Source organism: Macaca thibetana, chromosome 3 (assembly GCF_024542745.1).
Source record: "Macaca thibetana thibetana isolate TM-01 chromosome 3, ASM2454274v1, whole genome shotgun sequence".
Taxonomy (NCBI): domain Eukaryota; kingdom Metazoa; phylum Chordata; class Mammalia; order Primates; family Cercopithecidae; genus Macaca; species Macaca thibetana.
In genome coordinates, this window is record NC_065580.1 from 26,074,766 (window position 1) to 26,097,070 (window position 22,305).

At 37.2% G+C, this 22,305-nt stretch overlaps 1 protein-coding gene across 5 annotated transcripts in view; it reads left to right on the forward strand.

Annotated features, from left to right (window-relative positions):
• Positions 1-22,305, forward strand: part of CHCHD3 (coiled-coil-helix-coiled-coil-helix domain containing 3) — a 1,241,194-nt gene that overhangs the window by 981,225 nt on the left and 237,664 nt on the right. For all 5 annotated transcript variants that reach the window (XM_050782484.1, XM_050782485.1, XM_050782483.1 and 2 more), the window contains one exon: positions 18,257-18,338. In XM_050782484.1, the coding sequence (XP_050638441.1) occupies positions 18,257-18,338 (82 nt within the window). The remainder of the gene's footprint in view (positions 1-18,256; positions 18,339-22,305) is intronic.

Below are 22,305 nucleotides of genomic sequence, written 5' to 3' on the forward strand. Positions count from 1 at the left end.
ATTTTTAGCTTTTCTTTCTAAGTTTGCATGTTTTTGAGGCTATTCTTTGATTCTTCTAGGTCTGACAAAGGGTAGAGTTGGACATATGTTTTTGTAAGATATGTGGGGTCGAATATAGGTTCCACTGTCCTAATGGAGATCCTAAGTTACAGTGGCTCAAAAAGTTAAAATTTTATTTTTCTCTCATGTAACGTTTTGGATAATTTGATGATTTCCTAATATTGGGACCCAGTCTTTTCTGTATTAGGCTCACAGCTGTCCTTGAGCCTGTGTCATGGGGAATGACTGAAGCTGCATACACCCTGTTCATTCAATTTTCTTGGCCTGAACTTAGTCACTAGGCTATTCCTAACTGCAGGAGAAGCTGGAAGATGTAGTCTTCCTTCTGAGCAGCCATGTGCTCAACCACAAATTGGGTTTCAGTTATTGGAGGTCAGAGAGAATAGATATGGTGATGCTTCGTAGGCTGCTGATGGGGGCAGCCTCTGCTGTGTTATGTGAGATTTATAATTTTCCTTGGGTTCCCAGATGAGAGTGGAAAAAGGCATAGTCAAGACTTCAAGTGCTGAAAATGTTGGCAACTCTGATGTGCAAGTTCTTTTCAAAATAGAGCTGAGTTATGCTGGAGTATTTTGGTTACAAAGACTTCATTTTCTCACCTGTCTGAATTCCTGTTTGAATTTTTGTTACTCGATTTAGCAGCATGGATGAAAAATTGAAAAGACTTGATATTTTAAAATTATATCCGAAATGGCAGAGACAGCATCTGAGGATTCCTCTTGCTACTATAAGGAATGAGTAATTTAGTTTGATTTTTCTTGAAATCCAAATAAATAAGATGATTAAACTCAAGATAAAGCTGCAATATCTCTTATTGTGTCCTGTCATTTGTCATTGCTACCCTGTCTTGAAAGCTTTGTGGAAAAGTAGTGGTTTTGATATTTGATACTGAGATACAATTCCCACAAATAGGCATTTAAAATATTTTTGTCATAGCCAGTTGATTGTGGCATGTGCATGAACTAAGCCACTTAAAAAAAAGAAGTTGGTTTGTTGAATAACAGCTTTCACTAGAGACACTAAAGTCCACAAAACCTCAGTGAGTAGTTGTCAGATTCCATTTTAAGGAGGCAAAGCTAAACTTTTTATGCATTTCCTACCATGTATAAATCCAGTCAGCAAGCAAGGACTATTGAATGTTTTATTTTGCTAGTGGCAGCAAAGAATGTAATGTTGGATATAATATAGTTTACATTTACAGTTGAACTTATGTTTTCAATTGTATGGACTAAAATGAATAGGTCTCTATTTCATAGTCAAAATGGGCAATTTGTAGAGTGATTTTCTAGAACACCCCAATATGTAGTGACTTTTTGTAGCAGTGACTGCCACATGTAGGAAATGGATCTCTGTAGAACTTTGCTATTAATGTTGCAGGGTATTTGTTGCATGATGTAGAAAATGCTATCCCGGGTTACCTTTCATTCCTTGTAGCTGACTTAGCTTAACCTCAGCTGGTGGCTTACGTCAGTGGCCAAGAATTTTCATCAGCTGTCTTTGGTAACATACATCATTCATCATACTAGGATGATTGGTGTTATCAATTGAAAAATCTAAATGGAAGACAAAAAATTAAATGCTACTTGAGAAGCAAGAGTGAAAAGAGAATATCTTGGCTGCCTAAGATTTCCTCTCTTTTCTACCTTTATTCAGTATGGCTGTGAATATCCTTTTGGAGACACTTTGAATCTCATTGTTTTCAATTACAGAGGAACTCTTCAGCAAAAAGCCCTTATTGTATGGTGTGCTTCTAGAGAGCGTATATAAGAAACTGTGTGCTGTAAATTCTGCTTACCCAAACGTTGTTATAAAGGTATATGATTGTATTTTTCTACAGTATATCATATAATATAATATAGGTGTTTGATTGTAATTTACCTTTTAAGAACACATAGTCTTATAATGGTATATTGGCAGGACACCTGTGGGGTCAAAGGAAAAGAACATGAACCAATTTTGTTTTCTTAGAGCCTGTGCTACCTACTTTTAGGTGCTTTAATTCCAGCCAACTCTCTTTTGGTATAAGTATGGTTTGAACTTCTGTTAGCTAAACTGATATACTATGTAATGTTCATGATTGAATTGATAAAGGTGTTTTTTAAAAACTGGAATTATGCCTCTTTATGCATTGTTTAAAAATAACTTTTAAATGATTATGAAAGTAAAAATGTGTTTTTGGTAAAAACTACAACTAAGTATAAAGAGAAAAAGGAAAATGGTCCATTTTTCCTAAATATAAAGGTAATCATTAATATCATTTTGGCATATATATGTATGTATTTTTTTTTTTTTCTCGGCTCTTGCCACCTCTGCTTCCTGGATTTGAGCAATTCTCCTGCCTCAGCCTCCCGAGTAGCTGGGAATACAGGTGTGTACCACCATGCCTGGCTAATTTTTGTACTTTTAGTAGAGATGTGGTTTCACCATGTTGGCCAGGTTGGTCTTGAACTGCTGACCTCAGGTGATCTGCCTGCCTCGGCTTCCCAAAGTGCTGGGATTACAGGCGTGAGCCACCACGCCCGGCCATATGTATGTATTTCTTTGTGATGGTGTCCTTAGGCTTTTTTCAGTACTATACGTATAGAAAACAAAATGAAGAACAAACAATGTGTTCAGTCTGGTATCTTTTCACTTGTGAGAAATTTTTCATGGGGTTTAAAGCATGTTTTTTAATGTTAGCGTTGTATTCTTTGACCATTTCACTGTTTTTGGACATTGAATTTGCTTCTAGGCTTTCATTGTTTTATATATAAAATGTATATTGCTCTCGCTCATTGTCTAAATCTTTCTCTTTGCCACACTACACTTCATGTTTCTTAGGAGGAAGATTTAATAGTCTTTTAAGCTTGTCATGAAAATGAATTTTTAGAAAATGCTTGATCAACATCAATTTTACTTTACCCTTTGGTGTCATCATCATTTATCATATTCTGTTACTTTAGCAGCATTCAAAGATAATGAAAGAGATTCAAATAAATTCTTGTTACTGTCAGATCAAATTCATTTACAATAAATATGTGAATCTTGATGATCAGAAGCTAAAATACTTATTGAACCTGGAGATCAAGCCAGATCCTAAATTTTTATGAAAATGCACCACAAATTCTTCTTGTTATATACTCTTTTCTGTAGGTTAAAAAAATGACAAATTTTAGCATGTCGACATTCTGAAGAATGTATGGCTTTCAACAGTCTCTTGCAAACTATAGTACTGGCTCAATGAAATGTTATACAGCATCAGTCGGGATTTTTAAAACAAAATGCTGTTGGTTCTCCTATTGAATAGAGTTTCATTCCGTTTATGTAATGACGTTCATGTTTAACCTGAAAATACCTCCTCATTCTACGGCATTTCATCTTCAAGAGAAACCTTATTAGTAATTTATAGATTAGAAATAAAGTCACAGAGGGTAGTCAGGAGAACACAGGTCTCTGTAAACCTGACGCTTTTATTCACCTACTTTGCCATGAATACTTTTCATTCAGCTGTTTTCTACCTATTTAAGATGAACCAGATATGACATATTTCTGTGTTTTATTTCACAATTCTATGGTGTATACCCCCAACATCCAAACAGTGGTTTTAACTATAAAATGAAAGTTTTGCATGGGTAACATTCTTATTATTTCACTGCCTTGTTTGAAATGCATGTAAATTTAAATGTGAACATTTTATACTATTAAAGATTTTTAATATTATATATGTATAATGCTTTATTAGATTAATTTCTTCCTGTTAACTTCCCTATAAACTATGTAACTTGAGATAAAAATGATACAGTCATTTAAAAGTGTTAAAACATGCAGTAAAATCTTACTCATTTGGATTCATTTAATTTACAATTTATCAAAAAGTTAGAGAAGAATTATGTTTACTTACACTAACAGGATGGGAAAGGGGTCAGGGGGTGAGAGTTGAGGAGGGTTTGGTAAGAAAATTCCCTTAGGGGAAATCTCAGTTACCTAGCAAATTATTTTATGAAATCATCATGTATGTTGGATGTTACTGTTTATGGAGAATAATTTGGTATTCTAATTATTAGTTTCATTAAAACAGTTCCCCTAAGGACCCCTACCTGATAACACTTGTAAGACTGGATCCAATTGCTGAAAGAAATTGAAAAGAATGATAGATGCATTTCTTTAAAAGTAGCATATATGTTTAGATTTTACTCATTCTTGTTGCCTTCTTACCATTTATTCTAGAGAGTTTCATATTATACGCTTTAGGGAAAGCTAACTTATTTTTGCTGTTTATAGATAATTATTTCTTACTACACCCTCACTTCCTTAATTTCAAAAAGGAATCTCTGGGAATTATAAGTTCATTCAGGATGAGTGGCTTTAAATCCTTTTTCATTTTCCTTCATTATAAAAATGATATGACCTTATTGAACTGTTTTTTTCAGTATTAATTCTGATATTGTCACATAGAAAACATAGAGTTTTAAATGGTCAAGCGCTATCCTATGTAGATAGTTCTGTTGGGAAGTGTGTCAGCTTGAAATAAATCGATGTTTGGGGAATTGTTCTCTTAAAGACGGTAATCTGAAAATGTGAATGCTAAATAATGAAAACATTTGTAGTTTGGGAGTAGATGAGTTTTAATCTATATCTCTCTGACGTCTGTGCATTCTTATGATACCATCACAGAGACCTGGAGTGTTTAGGTTGCAATTTGTACCCACCTTTTCCATTTCTATCGAATTAGTAATGGAGCCTTCATCCCTCTAGGACATCAGGAGAGAAAAAAAAATAGACAATTTGATGATTAGCAGAGAGTAATTTTGATTACTCTAAGGAAAATTAAGATGATCTTTATAAGTGGACCAGGCAAAATGTGGTTTTGGTGAGTATGGAGCTAGAGAAAGCTAGTAATGTTTGGGCACCTTAAGGCAGAGATCATGTTGGGGGAAGATATCTTGGTGTCATTCAAATGTTTATCTGTTTGAAAAATCCATATCAATATTAGTAGATTCTTTGTGACTGTCTATCTATGATCATACAAACCATAAAATAGCGATATTTCCCACTTTTTTTCATTTATCAGGATGAATATTTTAGCCCTGTCTAAAACAGTGGTGCGCAGTGGTGGGGCAGTACTGTGTCACTTTGGAAAGTGTTTTGAGTATTACCCCACTTGAGGAGTACGACACCACTTTAGGCACTTCAGGAATTAGAGGGAAGCTGTGGTGCGTAGTGGCACGGGGAAGGATCTTCATGGCTGGCTGTGCCTGGGGGTAGTTTCCCATCTCCAAGAATTGTCCTGTGCCCTCCAACTTCTGAATGTCCCATCAGAAATTCATGGAGCTGAAAACCTATGTACCTGGCCCAGGACTTAGTTGTTTTATACATAAACAGAAAGTATGTTTTGCATGGTTTTAAAGTATACTGAATTTTCCAGGAGTGCAACTACTGCGTAACAATAGCTTTTGCATTTGTGATGATTTAGCACACAAACTCAAGATTCAGACTTTATTATGTCTACTAGGGTAGTTATGTTTGAACGTTTACATAATGAGATGCCAGATTTTTTAATAAATTAGTTTACTTTATTTCTTTTTAAATATTACACTTAGGGCATTCTATTGATTCCTTTTTTTGGTCAGATTATAATCAGTTTCATTTCAAGATAGTGAAGGGAGCATTGCAAAATAGATGTGCTATAAAAAAGCAGAGTTGGGTCTGATAAGAATGAGAACCACTGGTCTGAATGCAGACACATCTTTTTCATTGCTATTTTGTGTAGTCCCAGGTATTCTGAAGGATTTACACCCTGAAACCTTACATAGCACATGGTGTGAATTACAAAAAGGAAATGCTAGATAAGAAGAAATTCCATCACTTTTCTCCATATAGTACTGGTATTAAGGAGATCGTTAGGAATGTAATAATAATAAATGTATTTTTACTGTTCCTTTCAGGCTAACTTTACCACGAATAGTTTATTTTACTTTTAGAAAAAAGGTTAAGTACATTCTTGAATTTAAGTTAAAGACAGCACAATGTTTTGGTCTTGAAATCCTTGTGCACAATCTTGTGTTTTAAAGATGGTAAAATGAGCTGTGATGGGCTAAGTTACAGAGCTTCCACAGTGCTTCACACAGAATTGTTTTTGTTTTATTAGAGATTCTATGACTACTTAGGAATACATTGAAATGATGTTTTCTAGCATTGAATGGAGATTTGTTACTTTAGGTGAAGGGAAAAATAACAGCTATAGGTATAATCTGACTTCACAAACAAAGCTGATCTAATTATCACAATGTGAATTAAATAAAAAACAAAGCTCAGGATATTGCACTATAGTTTAATGAAATATACCAATATGTCTTATGCTGCCTCATTGTTTTAATATATTTGAACTCTCATAAATAAAATATGAATTAAGCATGGGTATAAAATCTGAATTGCTTTATTTAAAACTTCCCAGGAGAGGCCATTGTTTTGTAGTGGTTAGCTAGTATCTTAAATAGGTCCTTTTCTGCATCCTCATTCTTAATGGGCTGTAAATGAAGCCACTGAAGCCCAGAGGTTTGACTATATGTGATTCTCTCACTATTTCTACTGTCTAGTAGTAGGCCAGTGTCTAGGAATAGGACCCTACTTTTCTTCCTTATAAAAAGGACTGTAATTGGGTCATGAATTTTATTTTCATTCAGAAGAAGAAAAGTCTTGAGGTTGGGGTTAGCTGAGTTCCCAGGGCTGTAGAAAGTTAGGTGGATTAGAAGATAGATTTTATTTTCAGACTTTTAAATCTTTTATTTTCCTTGTGCTTTGATTACATGCAAAGATAAAGTCTCGCTTAGAAAATAGTGTTGGTCAGAGTTTGAAGAATTAAATATCTTAGTTGAATTTAGGAAGGTTTATTAGTGCATAATGAATTTGGGGATTAAAAACAGTTACATTGCTAAAAAGTACATTCTACTTCATAACAATGAGAAGAGGGAAGATTGGGCTGGGCGCGGTGGCGCGGTGGCTCACGCCTGTAATCCCAGCCTTTGGGAGGCCAAGGTGGGTGGATCACCTGAGGTCAGGAGTTCAAGACCAGCCTGGTCAACATGGTGAAACCCTGTCTCTACTAAAAATACAAAAAAATTAGCCAGGTGTGGTGGCAGGCGCCTATAATCCCAGCTACTAGGGAGGCTGAGACAGGGGAATCGCTTGAACCCGGGAGGCGGAGGTTGCAGTGAGCCCAGATCGCGCCACTGCACTCAATCCTAGGGAACAAAGAGCAAAATTCCGTCTCAGTAAAAAGAAGAGGGAAGATTGATTTATGAACCTAAGTATCGGAGTGGTATTTGACTTTCTGATACCAAAGCAATCTCTTTAGGTAAGGACATTAGTCTTGGTTAAAGCTTTTTTAGCACATGAAAAGGCTTGTCCACTCTTCTTTTACTGTTGTGAAATATTCTTTTTATAAAAATGTACTATGAGCCCCACATCAGGATGGTAATTAGGAAAGTAGACTAGAGTATAATATATATTAATTGGTCTGCGTTAATGTATATTAAACAAGCCGATCTTCCTGAGTAATTGTATGTTTTATTCTCTAAATTCCTTTTGAGAAACATCAACTACCATTCGTCAGTATAAGTTAGTTACAGATTATTGATTATGGCTGCCCTTTAAATATGTACAGAATACACTATTTGTGAAAAATGTCTTTTATTTATAATTCTTCCTCTTCTTTCCTTCTTGTTTCATTTCTGAAATGTGTTGAAGGGAGGCCTGTAATTGCTGCCTTCCATTGTTCTCCTCCCACTGATTGGAGGCTCACGCCGTCTGATTTGCATGCACTCCATGGGATGATAGGTAATTGTAAGCCATGCTGCCAGATCTCCCTCCTGTGCCCAGGGTAGACATTAATTCACTGAACCTGGGCTTGGCCTCAGAGTCCTCCATACAGCAACTCAGGCAGCTACTGCCAGTTGATCGGAATTGGCACGTAAGATGAAATCTATTTATCATTACTACACTTGCTATCTTGGTTTATTTTTTCCTTTCCATTCCATTCCATTTCTTCTTTGCCCCTAATGATGTTCCTCTTTCACTCCCTTCCCTCATCTGATGAATTTTTAAGGCCTATCCCTTAACCTTTTGCTTTTTTTTTTCCTTTATGTGTATTTTTGACGCATAAATATATATGGAGATATATATATTTTTTCCAGGAGAATTCACTGAGCTCAAATCTGTAATAGTCATTCCCAAATCAGCATGTCGAGCCAAGTCTCAAATCAAATATGAGTTTCAGGTTCAAGTATCTAATTGCCTACAATTCCATGTGGTGGTTCTGCCATTACCTTCAATTGAATATGCCTTAACTCATTATCTTTCTTCTCCAAACAGCCTCTCCTTCTTTACTTAATTGACCATCATGGGTATTAATTTTCTGTCATGGGTGCACCTTTGACTTTTTCTTTCATCTCTCAGTCAGTCTCAGATGATCATTTTTTCCCCATGAAAAATCTTGAATCTTAGACTGTATCTTCGCAGCCAGTCTCCTACTTTAAGCCCTCTTAACCTTTTGCCAGTGGCTGTCAAACTTTAGTGTGCATCAGCATCACCCGGAGGCTTGATGACACACAGATGGTTGGACCTCATCCCCATGGTGTTGGATTCCCTAAGTCTGAGGTGGGGCTGAAGAATTTGCATCTCTAGCAAGTTCCCAGAAGAGGCTGCTGCATTGAGGGGAAGGTGAGGTTACACTTTGAGAACCACTGATTGCCTTCTGCTTTCCCTCCCAGTTTACCTGCAAATCTTTACCAGGTTAAATTTCCTGTCCTAACACTCTATTTCATTGTATTATTGCCATTTTTTCCCCCAACTGTCCAGGATGCCGTATTTCTTGATATTTCTTATCCAAAATCCTTCATAGTTTCCAAGACTCACAGCAATTTAGCCTAATTTACTCTTCTGTTTTTACAAACAAGTTTTGTTTGGTAACAATTTTTTTTGGTTTCCTTTTCATCTACCTGCTCAAGTTCCATATCCTTAACTATAGCTGACCTTGATAATTTTCCTTAATACTGAACCTCAATAGTATAACTTTACTGACTCAGACTGTAATCACCTTAATGGTAGAGATCATCTTATATGTCTTCATCTCTCATGAAGCCTAGTGTAGGATTACGTCAGTGTGGATGTACAAATTGATTGATTCACCTAATTTGGAATCAAACTTGATTCAGACTTGATTTGGAAAAAAACAATTAGAGAAAACAAAAATAACTTCATATCGTTGATCAGAGCACAGAAAACTGAGCTTCAGCATTGAAACCAAGACTTCATAGCCAGTGCATTAAAGTTGTAATGAATACCTGCTCTTCTCTCCTTTGTAAACAACACACTGTCATTAGCGATGGCTCCAGATGTTTTGTAAAGGAGGTTCCAGGAGCGGAAGCTTAATGGCTGTGGTGGCCACTACCTTTCATTTCCAGCTTGGTCCTCTATGCATTTCATGACTCCTGAAGAAACCTTTAAATTTGGCCACACAGGACCATTTGCATGAAATGGAAAAGGGCTTGGGTCGTTTCTGTACTTCATTTAGTTTGGAGAGTTAACACTGTGTTACAGTTTTATCTCCAGTGAACAAAATATAATCATTTTTGAAACAAAAAAAATTAAGCTATGTATCAGAAAGCAATATTCAAAGGTAATTATCATTTTTAAATTTAAATTATAGATTTTATTTTCCTGGAGGCCTTGTGAGATCTTACAACTATTATTCAGAATATTAAGACATGAAATACTAGATATATCTGATTCTCAATACTGGTTTTATGAATTGTCTATTTAAGAGGTCTAAACTGTAGTATATGAATTAGGAGCTTGTCTTTTGCTATACGGCTATAGCCCAGTATGGATGTGTTTTTTTCCCACATGGAATGGAACATGGAGTTAGTTTCTATGGGTGCTAATTGTGAAGCAAACAATAAAATGAACATTATTTGCATAATATGCCATTCAGATTAGAAATTTGCAAAGGTATATAAATCCTGATGGAGTGATAATGCTACAAAATAAGCCATTAACTTGATGCTGTTAATGTTCAGGTTGCCAAACTCTTCCTAACACTGTGCCTTCTGGTACAATATTTATGATTATGAATGTGCAGTGAGGAGTTTTCTTTCTACCGTCTTCATTAACTTTAATGTGTAAGTAGCCACAGTTACCCCTGCCAGGTAGTAGACAGATGGCATTTGTTTTGAAGGCACTTTTAAGATACATTCCCCTTACAAGATGGTGAAGGTAATTTTCAGCTGAATATACCTATATACTCTTTGCATGTGTGGTTTAAATCAGGTTTATTTGTCTGCCAACTAAATGGTGCCGCAAATGGATAATGGCAAACCATTACTTGTTTATTTCTTACCGTTGAGATTTATCCTAGTCATCTTTTGGTTCTTCTTCCAGTCAAACCCTGTACCTTTTAGAAGATAAGGAGCAGGACAAGATTTATCCTGTAATCTATGCTGCGAGTCATTTAGCTCTAATATACTTTGGGTTGTATTTCATTGATTACATGGATGCTTTGATTATTATTTTCCTAAACAATAAATGCTCTTCATTTGAATGAATTTATTGAAATATAAGATTAATGAGTATTTATATAGAGCTGAAAATTTAATTTGGCTACGTCTTATGGTATAACCTTTTGCTCAACTATCTCAATCCTGGGAGAATCAGAGTCTTTATCCAAAATCTGCTGCTTATGTTATGCAGGTACATAATACTTATTTTGTTCTCTTGGAAGATCTTCATGGTTTCTCTTTAGTGTGTTTAAACTAGCACATGAAAATAATAGACTTTACAAAATTGGCCATGATCTATATCAGCAAATGGTAAAACCAGAAAGAAAAATACATTAAAGGAAAAATCCCAAAGGAACTGATATTTCTCTAAGAAGCAAGGTATAATTTTTATTAAGCAACTTAAAGAGATTGTTTAAGGAATACTGTAATTGGGGAGGGAAATATAGTGTAAGGATTATGCAAAGAAAATGAAGTAAAGGAGAATTACAAGTGGGAAAAGTTGCAAAGGAAATTAGTATGTTCCTTGAGGTTCAGGGAATCTATATATGTTTCAAATCATGGTTGCATTTTCAGTCTTCTGTTTTTCATAGTTGATCAGTTCATCAAGTCCTTCCATCTTTTGGAGTCATTTCTATTCATTCAAGGATCTATCTAAAAAGTATAATTATGTCTCCCCCTACCATTCCCTCCCTTCATATCTTTAGTTTAACCAGTTTTGGTAAACACAGGAATTTGGGCATCACCTGTCACATAGAAGACAGGTGAGGTGTATTGAATTTATGCTACACTTTCTATGAGGAATTAGAATTTCCTCACATTTCCTAAGAATACTTAGAATCAAGTATAAGTTTAGGAATCTTGAACTTTCTTATTTGATCCTGAACTCAAATTTATAGCCCAGAAATTTTGGTGGCTAAGCAGGTCAAAAGATTCCTAGGCAATCCATAAAGAAGACCCTTAGACTAGCCAAAACATTTGTTTAGAATACTGTTTAGTAAAGACAAACAAAAATTTGTTAGGAAGCCAGAGCTGCTTTCAACCATCCAAGTATTTATAATGGTTTCAAGTAAATGGTTTAGAGCCACACTTGCTAGAACTAAGCAATTGCAATGCTTGGCTTTTTCTCATGTTTTACGGTCAGTGTTTATATCTATAACTAATTGACAAAATGCCAGTGTTTGTGTTCGTTAAGATACATTCACCATTGAGAAAGAAATTAAAATGGTTTCTGAGAAGAATTTTAAAAAGTACAGGCTATACAAGTATGGGAAGAAAACATTCTTTTGTCTTAACACATTTCTAAAAGGAGAGTATATGTGTATGTAAAAGCCATGGAACCATACTTACTGAACTTGAAATAGTTTTGCAAATTTCCGTGGCAAATGGGATTTATATGGCTTGAACATTTTTTTTGTTTTGTTTTGTTTTTATTTTTACTCCTTTTCTCATTTCACAAACTTTGCCAGTTCCCAAAGATTTGCTTGGAAACTCACTGTGCTAATAGGCAAAGTTGGCCTTTCTTGTGCTTCTCTTAAGCTAGCCCATCCTGAAACACTGACCTTTTAGTTTAATAACAGTTTTATTTGAGAAAATGTTCAGATCCTGGGAGCTGAAAAGAGTGTTTTCAGAAAGGCCATTTTAAATAGTGGTCTCCAAATGCTGTATCTTTTTCCCTCATGCACTTTGGGTCAGACCCATCAGAAGAAATACAGTATTGCTTTATATATTCTATTGATTTAAAAACAAATACCATGAAGCTTAGATGTGCTCAGAACCCATCACCACACAGGTTTATTTTCCTGGCTGTGCTTTGATTTGCTGTTTTAGATTTTAAACTCTTTATGCTAGGTCATGTTTTTATCTTCTGTTATTTTAACTTCTCGTTTGTAGCTAAGGTAATTACTTTCTCAGTTGTGACCTTGGACTTGACCCAAAAGTTGTGATTTTTTTTCCCCCTTTTCTGGAAATAGGTAGGGCATTAGAAAGAGCTGTGCTTTGGTTCCTTTATGGACCAAATTGATGTCAAGCAGCTGGTCACTTGGACGTGTCTTTTTCAGTGGCCACGGGAGCGTTCCTGTCCCTTTCATTGCTGTTGTTGTCCTCTTCCCATGTTTTTCTTTCCCCTCATGGCCTACCTGGACGATGCCACCTGTAACCTGCATCTCTTTCTCACCTCACCCCACAGCAGGTGGCAGGGCTGATGATAGTAGGGAGAAGGGGATAGGGAAGGAAATGGCAAGCCTCCAAACTGCATTTTTTTCCCCCAAACCACTTCCTTTCCACATTCTCACCCGCATGGCTTTGTGCCTACCCACCCAGCTGGTAACTGTTTGATCACACTGGAATAAACGGCTCGCTGCTTATTTGAGCTTTTCCTCTGGTAGGAAGACACCCCTATGTCATAGGCAGAAAGTGCATTATGAAGATATGACATTGTACCAAGTGACGTAAGCCAGACACAGAAAGACAAATACTGTACATTCTTACCTATATGTGGAATCTAAAAAAGTTGAGCTCTAGGAAGCAGAGTACAAGAGTGATTATGAGGGGATGTGGGATGGGGAAATAGGGAGATGTTGATCAGAGAGTACAGGCTTTCAGTTATAAGGTGGTGACTTTAGTTAATAATATTTTTTACTTGAAATTTCATGAGAGAACGGATTTTAAATGTCCCCAGTGTTCCCCACCCTGATGGTAACTGTGTGGTGCTCGATGTATTTGTGGTAATCATTACATGATTCATACCACATCATCACATAGTTCACCTTGAATATATATGATTTTATTTGTCATTTATACCTTAACAAAGCTGGAAAAACCAAACTGCTTAATCTGTTTTCTGTTGCTTATAACAGAATACGTAAAACTGGGTAATTTATGAGGAAAAGAAATTTGTTACTTAATGTTATGGAGGCTTTGAAGTCCAAGGTTGAAGGGCTGCATATGGCGCAGGTCTTCTCACTGGTGGGGGCTACTGTAGAATCCCTAGATCGTGCGGGGGATCACATGGTGAGGGGGGTTCAGTATGCTAGTCCAGCTCTCTCTTCTTTTTCTTTTTTCTTTCTTTTTTTTTTTTGGGATGAAGTCTTGCTCTGTCTCCCAGGCTGGAGTGCAGTGGTGCGATCTTGGCTCACTGCAACCTCAGCCTCCTGAGTTCAAGCGATTCTCCTGCCTCAGCCTCCTGAATAGCTGGAATTACAGGTGTGCACCATCATGCCCTGTATTTTTAGTAGAGATGGGGTTTCACCGTGTTGGTTAGGCTGGTCTTGAACTCCTGACCTCGTGATCTGCCTGCCTCGGCCTCTCCAAGTGTTGGGATTACAAGCGTGAGCCACCATACCCAGCCTTCTTTTTCTTTTTAAGGTACCAGGCCCACTCCCATGATAAACCATTAGTCCATGCATAGATTAACCCATTCATGAACCCTCATGACCCAGTCTCACCTCTTAAGGGCCCCACCTCTCAGTAGTACTGCCACAGTGGGGATAAAGTTTCAACATGAGTTTTGAAGGGGACAAACATTCAAACCATAAGCACAAACAAACAAAAAACCCAAGACAACAACAGAAAAGATATGATACAGTTTTATCGTTTACTTAGAACACTGACATCAGTGCATCATAGTTACACTCTGAGGTTTTACAGAAGCCTAGTTTTAATTTGAATTAAAGTAAATTGAATTTTGATTGAGAATCTGATTGAATTTTGCCTGAGAAATATCTTGCTGTTGTAACTTGAAGTAGTCTAGGAGAGGCAGCATGATTTTACATGTACCATTTGACTGTGAGTTGATACTAACTGGTATGATCAGTCATACTAATTATGTTAAATATTTGTTTCAGTTTTTGCTACTAATGGAGCTACTGGCTGTATGCAATTTGAAAAATTTTAGTGTCACATTGTTTTACTTGTTTATGAGAAGTAGATGAAAGTATGAAAATCATTACCTTGTGGAGTCTCGTCTACAATTTCATAGCTGACAGGTGCACCCATGTGTCATATTTTTAGATGGGGAAACTAAAATTCAGTTAGATTAACTGATTTATCCAAAATTTGTTTAGTAGAAAAGCAGACTATTTGGACCTTTTGTGGAGCTCTTACTGCCTGAAATTTCTCTGCTTTTATTTGGATCGTTTAAAAATCTTCCATACTGAAAGAGCTTTAATACTTGCCTGAATGCAAACAGAATTCTATTCTAGGGGTTTTCTAGGTTTTGTTTGACCCCTTCTAAGTAGAGACTTGTATTTTTCTCATGTTATAGACTATGAAGTAAGAGAGAGACAAAACAGAAGCATAGTATACAGTTGGAAGGGTCTGTAAACACCCATTTCAGAAAATGTTATTCTCTTGCTGCCCAGAGAGGTTAATACCTTTCCCAGGGTTCCCCCAGATTGTTGATGGCCATGGTGGGATTAGACCTTAAATAGTTTTTCCTCTATTTCCTGATTCCCTGTGCAGTGTTCTTTTTATTCTTTTCTTTTCTTTTCTTCTTTTCTTTTTTCTTTTCCTTTTTCTTTATTGCTTTCCCTTTCCCTTTCCTCCTCTCCCCTCCCCTCCCCGCCTCTCCCCTCCTCTCCCCGCCTCTCCCCTCCTCTCCCCTCCCCTCCCCTCCCCTCCCTCCCTCCCATCCTTCCTTCCTTCCTTCCTCTCACAACTTATTAAGGTACATTTAGCATATCATAAAATTCATTCAGAGTGTACAGTTCGGTGGTTTATAGTATATTTATAGAGTTGTGCAACCATCACACAATCTAGTTTTAGAATGTTTTTGGCTGGGCGCAGTGGCTCACACCTGTAATCCCAGCACTTTGGGTGGTCGAGGCAGGCAGATCAGCTGAGGTCAGGAGTTCGAGACCAGCCTGGCCAACATGGTGAAACTCTGTCCCTACCAAAAATGCAAAAATTAGCGCATGCCTGTAATCCCAGCTACTTGTGAGACTGAGGCGGGAGAATCACTTGAACCTGGGAGGCGGAGGTTGCAGTGAGCCATGATCGCAGCACTGCACTCCAGACTGGGCAACAGAGCAAGACTCAGTCTCAAAAATAAATAAATAAATAAAATAAAAATATTTTCAACATCTTGAAATTTCATACCCATTAACTGTCATGCCCTATTTTCTGCTTTCTTCTATCCCAGGGAACTACTAATCTACTTTGTGTGTCTATGGATTTTTCTATTCTGGACATTTCATATGAATGGATATAGTAGGTGACTTTTCATGTCTGACTTCTTTCACTTAGCATAATTTTTTCAAGATTCATCATGCTGTCGCATGTATCAGTACTTCATTACTTTTTATGACTGAATAATATGTGGAATGGATACACCACAGTTTGTCCATTCATCAGTTGCTAGGCACTTAGGTTGTGTTTAGTTTTGGGATATTGTGAATAATGTCGCTATAAATACTCATGTACGAGTTTTTGTATAGATATGTTTTCAAATTTTGAGTATACATAGTACCTAAAATTAGAATTGCTGGGTTATATGGTGACTTCTTAGCATTTTGAGAAACTGCCAAAGTGTTTTCCACAGTGGCTGAGCTGTTTTGCATTCCCACAAGCAATGTGTGAGGGTTCCAATTTCTTTACATCTTCACCAACACTTGTTATTGTTTGTCTTTTTTATTATAGTGGGTTTGAAATGGTATATCATTACGATTTTGATTTGCATTTTCCTAATGACTAATGCTGTTGAACAACTTTTTATGTACTTGTTGGCTTTTTGTATATCTTCTTTGGAGAAATGCCTTTTTATAGCCTTTGCCCATTTTAATTGTCTTTTTATTATTTGTCTGTAAGAGTTCTTTATATATTGTATACTCTACATACGTGCATACTCTGAATATGAGTCCCTTGTCAGCTATATGACTCACAGATATTTTCTCCCGTTCTGAGGGCTTTTTATGTTCTTGATAGTGTCATTGGATGCTGCTGTTGCACTCTGATAGTCCACAACTAAGAGAAATTGTCCTTCTGATCTTTCTCTTTTTTTTTTTTTTTTTTCTGAGACGGAGTCTTGCTCTGTCGCCCAGGCTGGAGTGCAGTGGCCGGATCTCAGCTCACTGCAAGCTCCACCTCCCGGGTTTACGGTATTCTCCTGCCTCAGCCTCCCGAGTAGGTGAGACTACAGGTGCCCGCCACCACGCCCGGCTAGTTTTTTGAATTTTTTAGTAGAGATGGGGTTTCACCGTGTTGGCCAGGATGGTCTCGATCTCCTGACCTTGTGATCCGCCCGTCTCGGCCTCCCAAAGTGCTGGGATTACAGACTTGAGCCACCGCGCCCGGCCCTGATCTTTCATATATCTTCTTTGTTATTGCCTCATGTCAATGAAATATTTAAAAGGGCTTTTGCATATCCTATTATAAATAATATTTTTGCATATGGTGTGGGACTAAGCATTTATAATGTCGAGATTATCAAAAGGGACACTGCTGTCTACTTTTCCATCTAATAGGCTCAACCATTTGAAATAAAACTTAGGTCCTGGCCGGGCGCGGTGGCTCACGCCTGTCATCCTAGCACTTTGAGAGACCAAGTGGGTGGATCACGAGGTCAGGAGATTGAGACCATCCTGGCTAACATGATGAAACCCCGTCTCTAATAAAAATACAAAGAATTAGCCAGGCATGGTGGCACACGCCTGTAGTCCCAGCTACTCGGGAAGCTGAGGCAGGAGAATCGCTTGGACCCAGGAGGCAGAGGTCTCAGTGAGCTAAAATCGTGCCACTGCACTCCAGCCTGGGCAACAGAGTGAGACTCTGTCTCAACAGACAAACCAAGAAAAAAAAACCAAAAATAACCTTAGGTCCTGTGCATGTTCCTAGATCCTCCTAAGTGCCTCTGGTGCTTTCTTGTTCATAATTTTGGGTAGTAGGTCTCTAGTGAAGATGAGTTACTCTTCGTTTACTTCTTGTGGAAGGCTCTTAAAGAAGCCTGTGAAATTTGTCCATTTTATGTACCATCATAGCTGTAAGAAACTTTACAAAACATACCATACACAATCTTCTAATTGGAAAGACCAGATGTTTCAAATCAAGTCATCAGGTATTTAGAAAGCTCCAGCTGTGTTCTCAGTACTCTTTGGTGTCTCTCTCCAGTTGCTGGCACTTGAATTTGAATGACATGTATTCCAAAAAATAGGGTTTCAAAATTTTCGTAAATTACAAATGCCTTTTTTCATAAATAATGGAAAAATGAATGTAACTGCAAATGATTTGCTCTGTAATACTTGATTTTGTTAGAGGTTTAATTATTGAAACGAGAAGTTTTTTTTTGTCATATTGCTCTCCGAAGTCCCTTCCTTACAGCCTCCCCTCTCCTTACACACCATTGTCAGACTTTAATGTTAGGACATCATCTTAAAGAATTAGTCCTTACTGACTCAGTCCCCACTGTACAGTAAGCAGTTCCTTGAGTTTGTTATAAATTTTGGCAGGAGTGGAAATCTAGGTCACCAGGGAACTCTTGATTGAATTACTCCTGAAGTGCACTAATTGGCCTTTTCCACAGTGCTTGAGAAGTTCCACGGAGATGCTGGCCACTTGGCAGAACTTTGTCCATTCAAATCTAGTCTCAGCCGGGCTTTCCTGAGTATTTTCTCGCTTTTATTTTTAAGAAGTCACCTATTTTATCTCCTTCTGCTCTTTGTTGATTCTAGTTTCTGATGAAGAATTGAAAAGAAGAGTAGCTGAGGAACTGGCATTGGAGCAAGCCAAGAAAGAATCTGAAGATCAGAAACGGTGAGTTTTGTGGTATCAGAGAAAGGTTTTGGTGTACTTGTTGTATTGACCAGTATTTTTAGAGAAGAATGATTGTAATAAATCTCATTATTTGTGTATGACTGAACTTCAGAATGTGCTGAATACATGAACTTGGCCATTTTTGGTTTTAGATTGTGCCTCTTAGAGCCTTGGGTTAGCTGCTTCCCAAAGCTGACTGTGAATTACCATTATATCTCTTGTACTGGTTGCTTGAATATTGAGCCCTGTTTTCGCAATATGTGAGAACGAATTTTTGAGGATTCTCCAGGAATTTCCCAGTCGATCAGCGAATGTACTCATGATTGAAAATTACATTGCTTGCTATAGGCACTAAAGTAAATATTTTGGCTCATGATGAATATCATGTGTGATACATAGTGCCTGGATTAACAAATAGCACTAATTATTATTTTGTTCACTTAAAAGAATTAGGATGTTACAGATATAAGTAAGGTTGGAAATAAAAATCCTATTTCTATCTTCTAAAGTTAACCGCTTTTTAACATTTTATTGCTGGAGATTTTTTCTTCTGCATACACTTCCATCTGATTGTTGCCATTATTAATACTACTAATAACAACAGCTAAAAGAATGTTCATTGAAGTGTTTTTATAACAGTAGAAAATTGGAAGCAATCCAAACCGACCATCCTGGAGGACTGGCTGAAGTAATAACAGTACATGCCTGCGATGGAACACTAGACCGTCAGTTATAGCCCTATGTGCTGATTCAAAAAGATGTTGACGAACTACCCACTGAAAAAAAACACCATGAAATGATTTTAAAAAAACATTTTTTTAAAATACTACTTTTTGAAGTTTTAGGGTATGTACTTATTCATAAAAAGATGGGAAAACATTTTAATCTAAGATAAAGTGCTTCCCATCTGTACTATTTCTGGAGTTTGCATATAGCTTAGAGAATTATGATTACATGATCATGTGAATGTCTTTTTACTGTGAGCACCAAACACATGCTTGCCACCGAGCAGATGCTTAGTTTGTATTTGTTTTGTTTTGAACTGCCCAACTATTTTGCTTGAGAGATCTGGAGGTAAGGAATCTTTGAATTGGATTGTAGTCCTCACTGGCCGTAGGACCTTCACCGTATAATTTAACCTCTTTGAGCCTTAAGTATTTCATCTTTAAAATGAGGGTTGTGAAAAATTATTCTTTAATATTTCTTTTGACAAACTGCTAAGCTAACTCTCAATTTGCACAAAATATACAGAACAGAATGTGAATTTTAGATTAAGACTGCCATTTTCTCAGGAAATAGAGAAGGCTTATGACTTACGATTTAAAAAATCAAGACGTAATTAGTACTGCCAGAAAGGTCTGCGTATATTTCCACAGTTTCCCATGCAGTGCTTTATAATTATTTAATTGGGTTAGGTTGATAGACTATATAATTAGATAGTGATGTTTAAATATTCAAAAAAAATTCAGATTACTTTCATTAAGAAGCAAAGAGAATCAATATGTTATGGTAGAATTTCTTGTCTTTGAAATTTTGTTATTTTTAATTGTTTTATTTTAATAGGGATTTTTTGGTTAGATTCTCATTTACTTTGCTTATTATATTTCACATAGGTTTTTTTTTTTTTTTTTTTTGGTCTTCCCTTCTCTCCATATGGTGCAGGCTTTTTGTTAAAATAACTCTCACTGTGTTTTTTTTTTTTTTTTTTTCTTCTTCTTCTTCTTCTTCTTCTTCTTCTTCTTCTTCTTCTTCTTCTTCTTCTTCTTCTTCTTCTTCTTCTTCTTCTTCTTTCTTCTTCTTCTTTCTTCTTCATCTTCATCTTCATTATTCAGCTTCCATTTGCTCTGCCTTGGCTCATGAAAGGGAAAGGGCGGATGAGATGAGTAAAAGGCGCCAGTGAAAGCCAATTTCATATCTCAGGTGGAAGGGGGTTGGCAACCTAGCTGTAACCTGGACAAATGACTATTGATAAAGAATTTATTTTCTGTCACCTTTAAGGAGAGCAGAGGATGGTGTGGCCTTTATATTATTTTTTCTTTTTAAACAATGTTTAGTTTGAAGCCTCCTTCATGAAAACTTCCAGCTGTCAAATCTTGGCAAAAAATGTGTGTTCATCTATATGATAGTTCTTGGAAGAATCAATAGCTATTTTTTTCTTTCTTTTTTTCTACCAGAGAAGAAACTTCAGAAACAGCATTAAGAAGGTTTTGTGTGCAGTCTTTTAGCAGCAAGACTTTTTTGGAGTCACAGAGCATGTATATGTTATTGTATGTGTTACCTGAATTGAATCGAGATTTGTAGGCAGTTTTAGAAAATGGCTCCTCTTGCCTTTGTACTGTTACTCATACAGTATGTGTCCTGTGTGCCAGGTTTTCTCTTTTTTCCCTCCAAATGCACACAAACCTGTTGACCAGTTCTCAAGCACTTAATATCTGGACATAGGCGTCTACGTATGTTTTGAAGAAACTTGTTCGACAAGGACTTTGGAATTAATTTCGATTGTGATATTTTTCTTTATAGAATAGCTGTTATCGTTGTAACCCTTTTTAAATGGAAATTTTAAAGTTCCATGAAAAATGGAGTATAGTCAATCTCCATACCCCATGACACAGTTTTAACAATTCTTGTTTCATGTACACCTCTAGTCGCTCTACACATGTGATGAGTGGTGAGGAAAAGTAGTACAATTTTAAACAGGCCTGTGAATTTTATGGCAGGGAAATATTCCAAAATGTCTTCTATCAGCATAGTTGAAATAAGCACTTTGGCCGGGCGTGGTGGCTCAAGCCTGTAATCCCAGCACTATGGGAGGCCGAGACGGGCGGATCACGAGGTCAGGAGATCGAGACCATCCTGGCTAACCCGGTGAAACCCCGTCTCTACTAAAAAAATACAAAAAACTAGCCGGGCGAGGTGGCGGGCGCCTGTAGTCCCAGCTACTCCGGAGGCTGAGGCAGGAGAATGGCGTAAACCCGGGAGGCGGAGCTTGCAGTGAGCTGAGATCTGGCCATTGCACTCCAGCCTGGGCAACAGAGCGAGACTCTGTCTCAAAAAAAAAAAAAAAAAAAAAAAAAAAAAAAAAGAAATAAGCACTTTGTTTCAGTTAGATTTATTTAGTTGGAAGACTGAAACTTAACTCTGATTAGCTTAGAAAGCAAGGAAATTTTTAGGAGTGTAAAGGATATATAGCTCAAAAGAAACAAATGGAAGACTTAGAGAACCGTTAGCAAGGGGAAGACTGGATATTTCTAAAACTGTGTGTGGTGAGGATATAGTTCCCCACCAGAAAATCATGACGAGCATCCCATAAGGAGGGGCAACGGATGTTGGGTGGCTGAATTTCTTTGCATGCCACTGATTTTAAGGTTTTAGTGTATTTGATGTACCCTATGAAAAATACTGCTGCAAGCTTTAACACAGTACTTTATCTCTTAGGATTTTCTTATTGAAACAGTTCATTAACACTAATTTTGAATTTTTGAAAACATATGTGTGTGTGTATGTGTGTGTGTGTGTGTGTGTGTATATATATATATATATATATATATTTTTTTTTTTTTTTTTTTTTGAGATGGAGTCTTGCTCTGTTGTCCAGGCTGGAGTGCAGGGGCGCGATCTTGGCTCACTGCAAGCTCCGCCTCCCGGGTTCATGCCCTTCTCCTGCCTCAGCCTCCTGAGTAGCTGGGACTACAGATGCCCGCCACCACGCCCGGCTAATTTTTTGTATTTTTAGTAGAGACAGGGTTTCACCGTGTTAGTGAGGATGGTCTCGATCTCCTGACCTTGTGATCCACCCGCCTCGGCCTCCCAAAGTGCTGGGATTACAGGCTTGAGCCACCGCGCCTGGCCAACATATGTATATTCATAAGAAGGAAAAAGTAAGCAAAATAAATTGATTAAGGCAGTGGTTCTCAGCTGGGAGAGCATTTGGTCCCCAGGCGGCATTTTACCATGTTTGGAGACATTT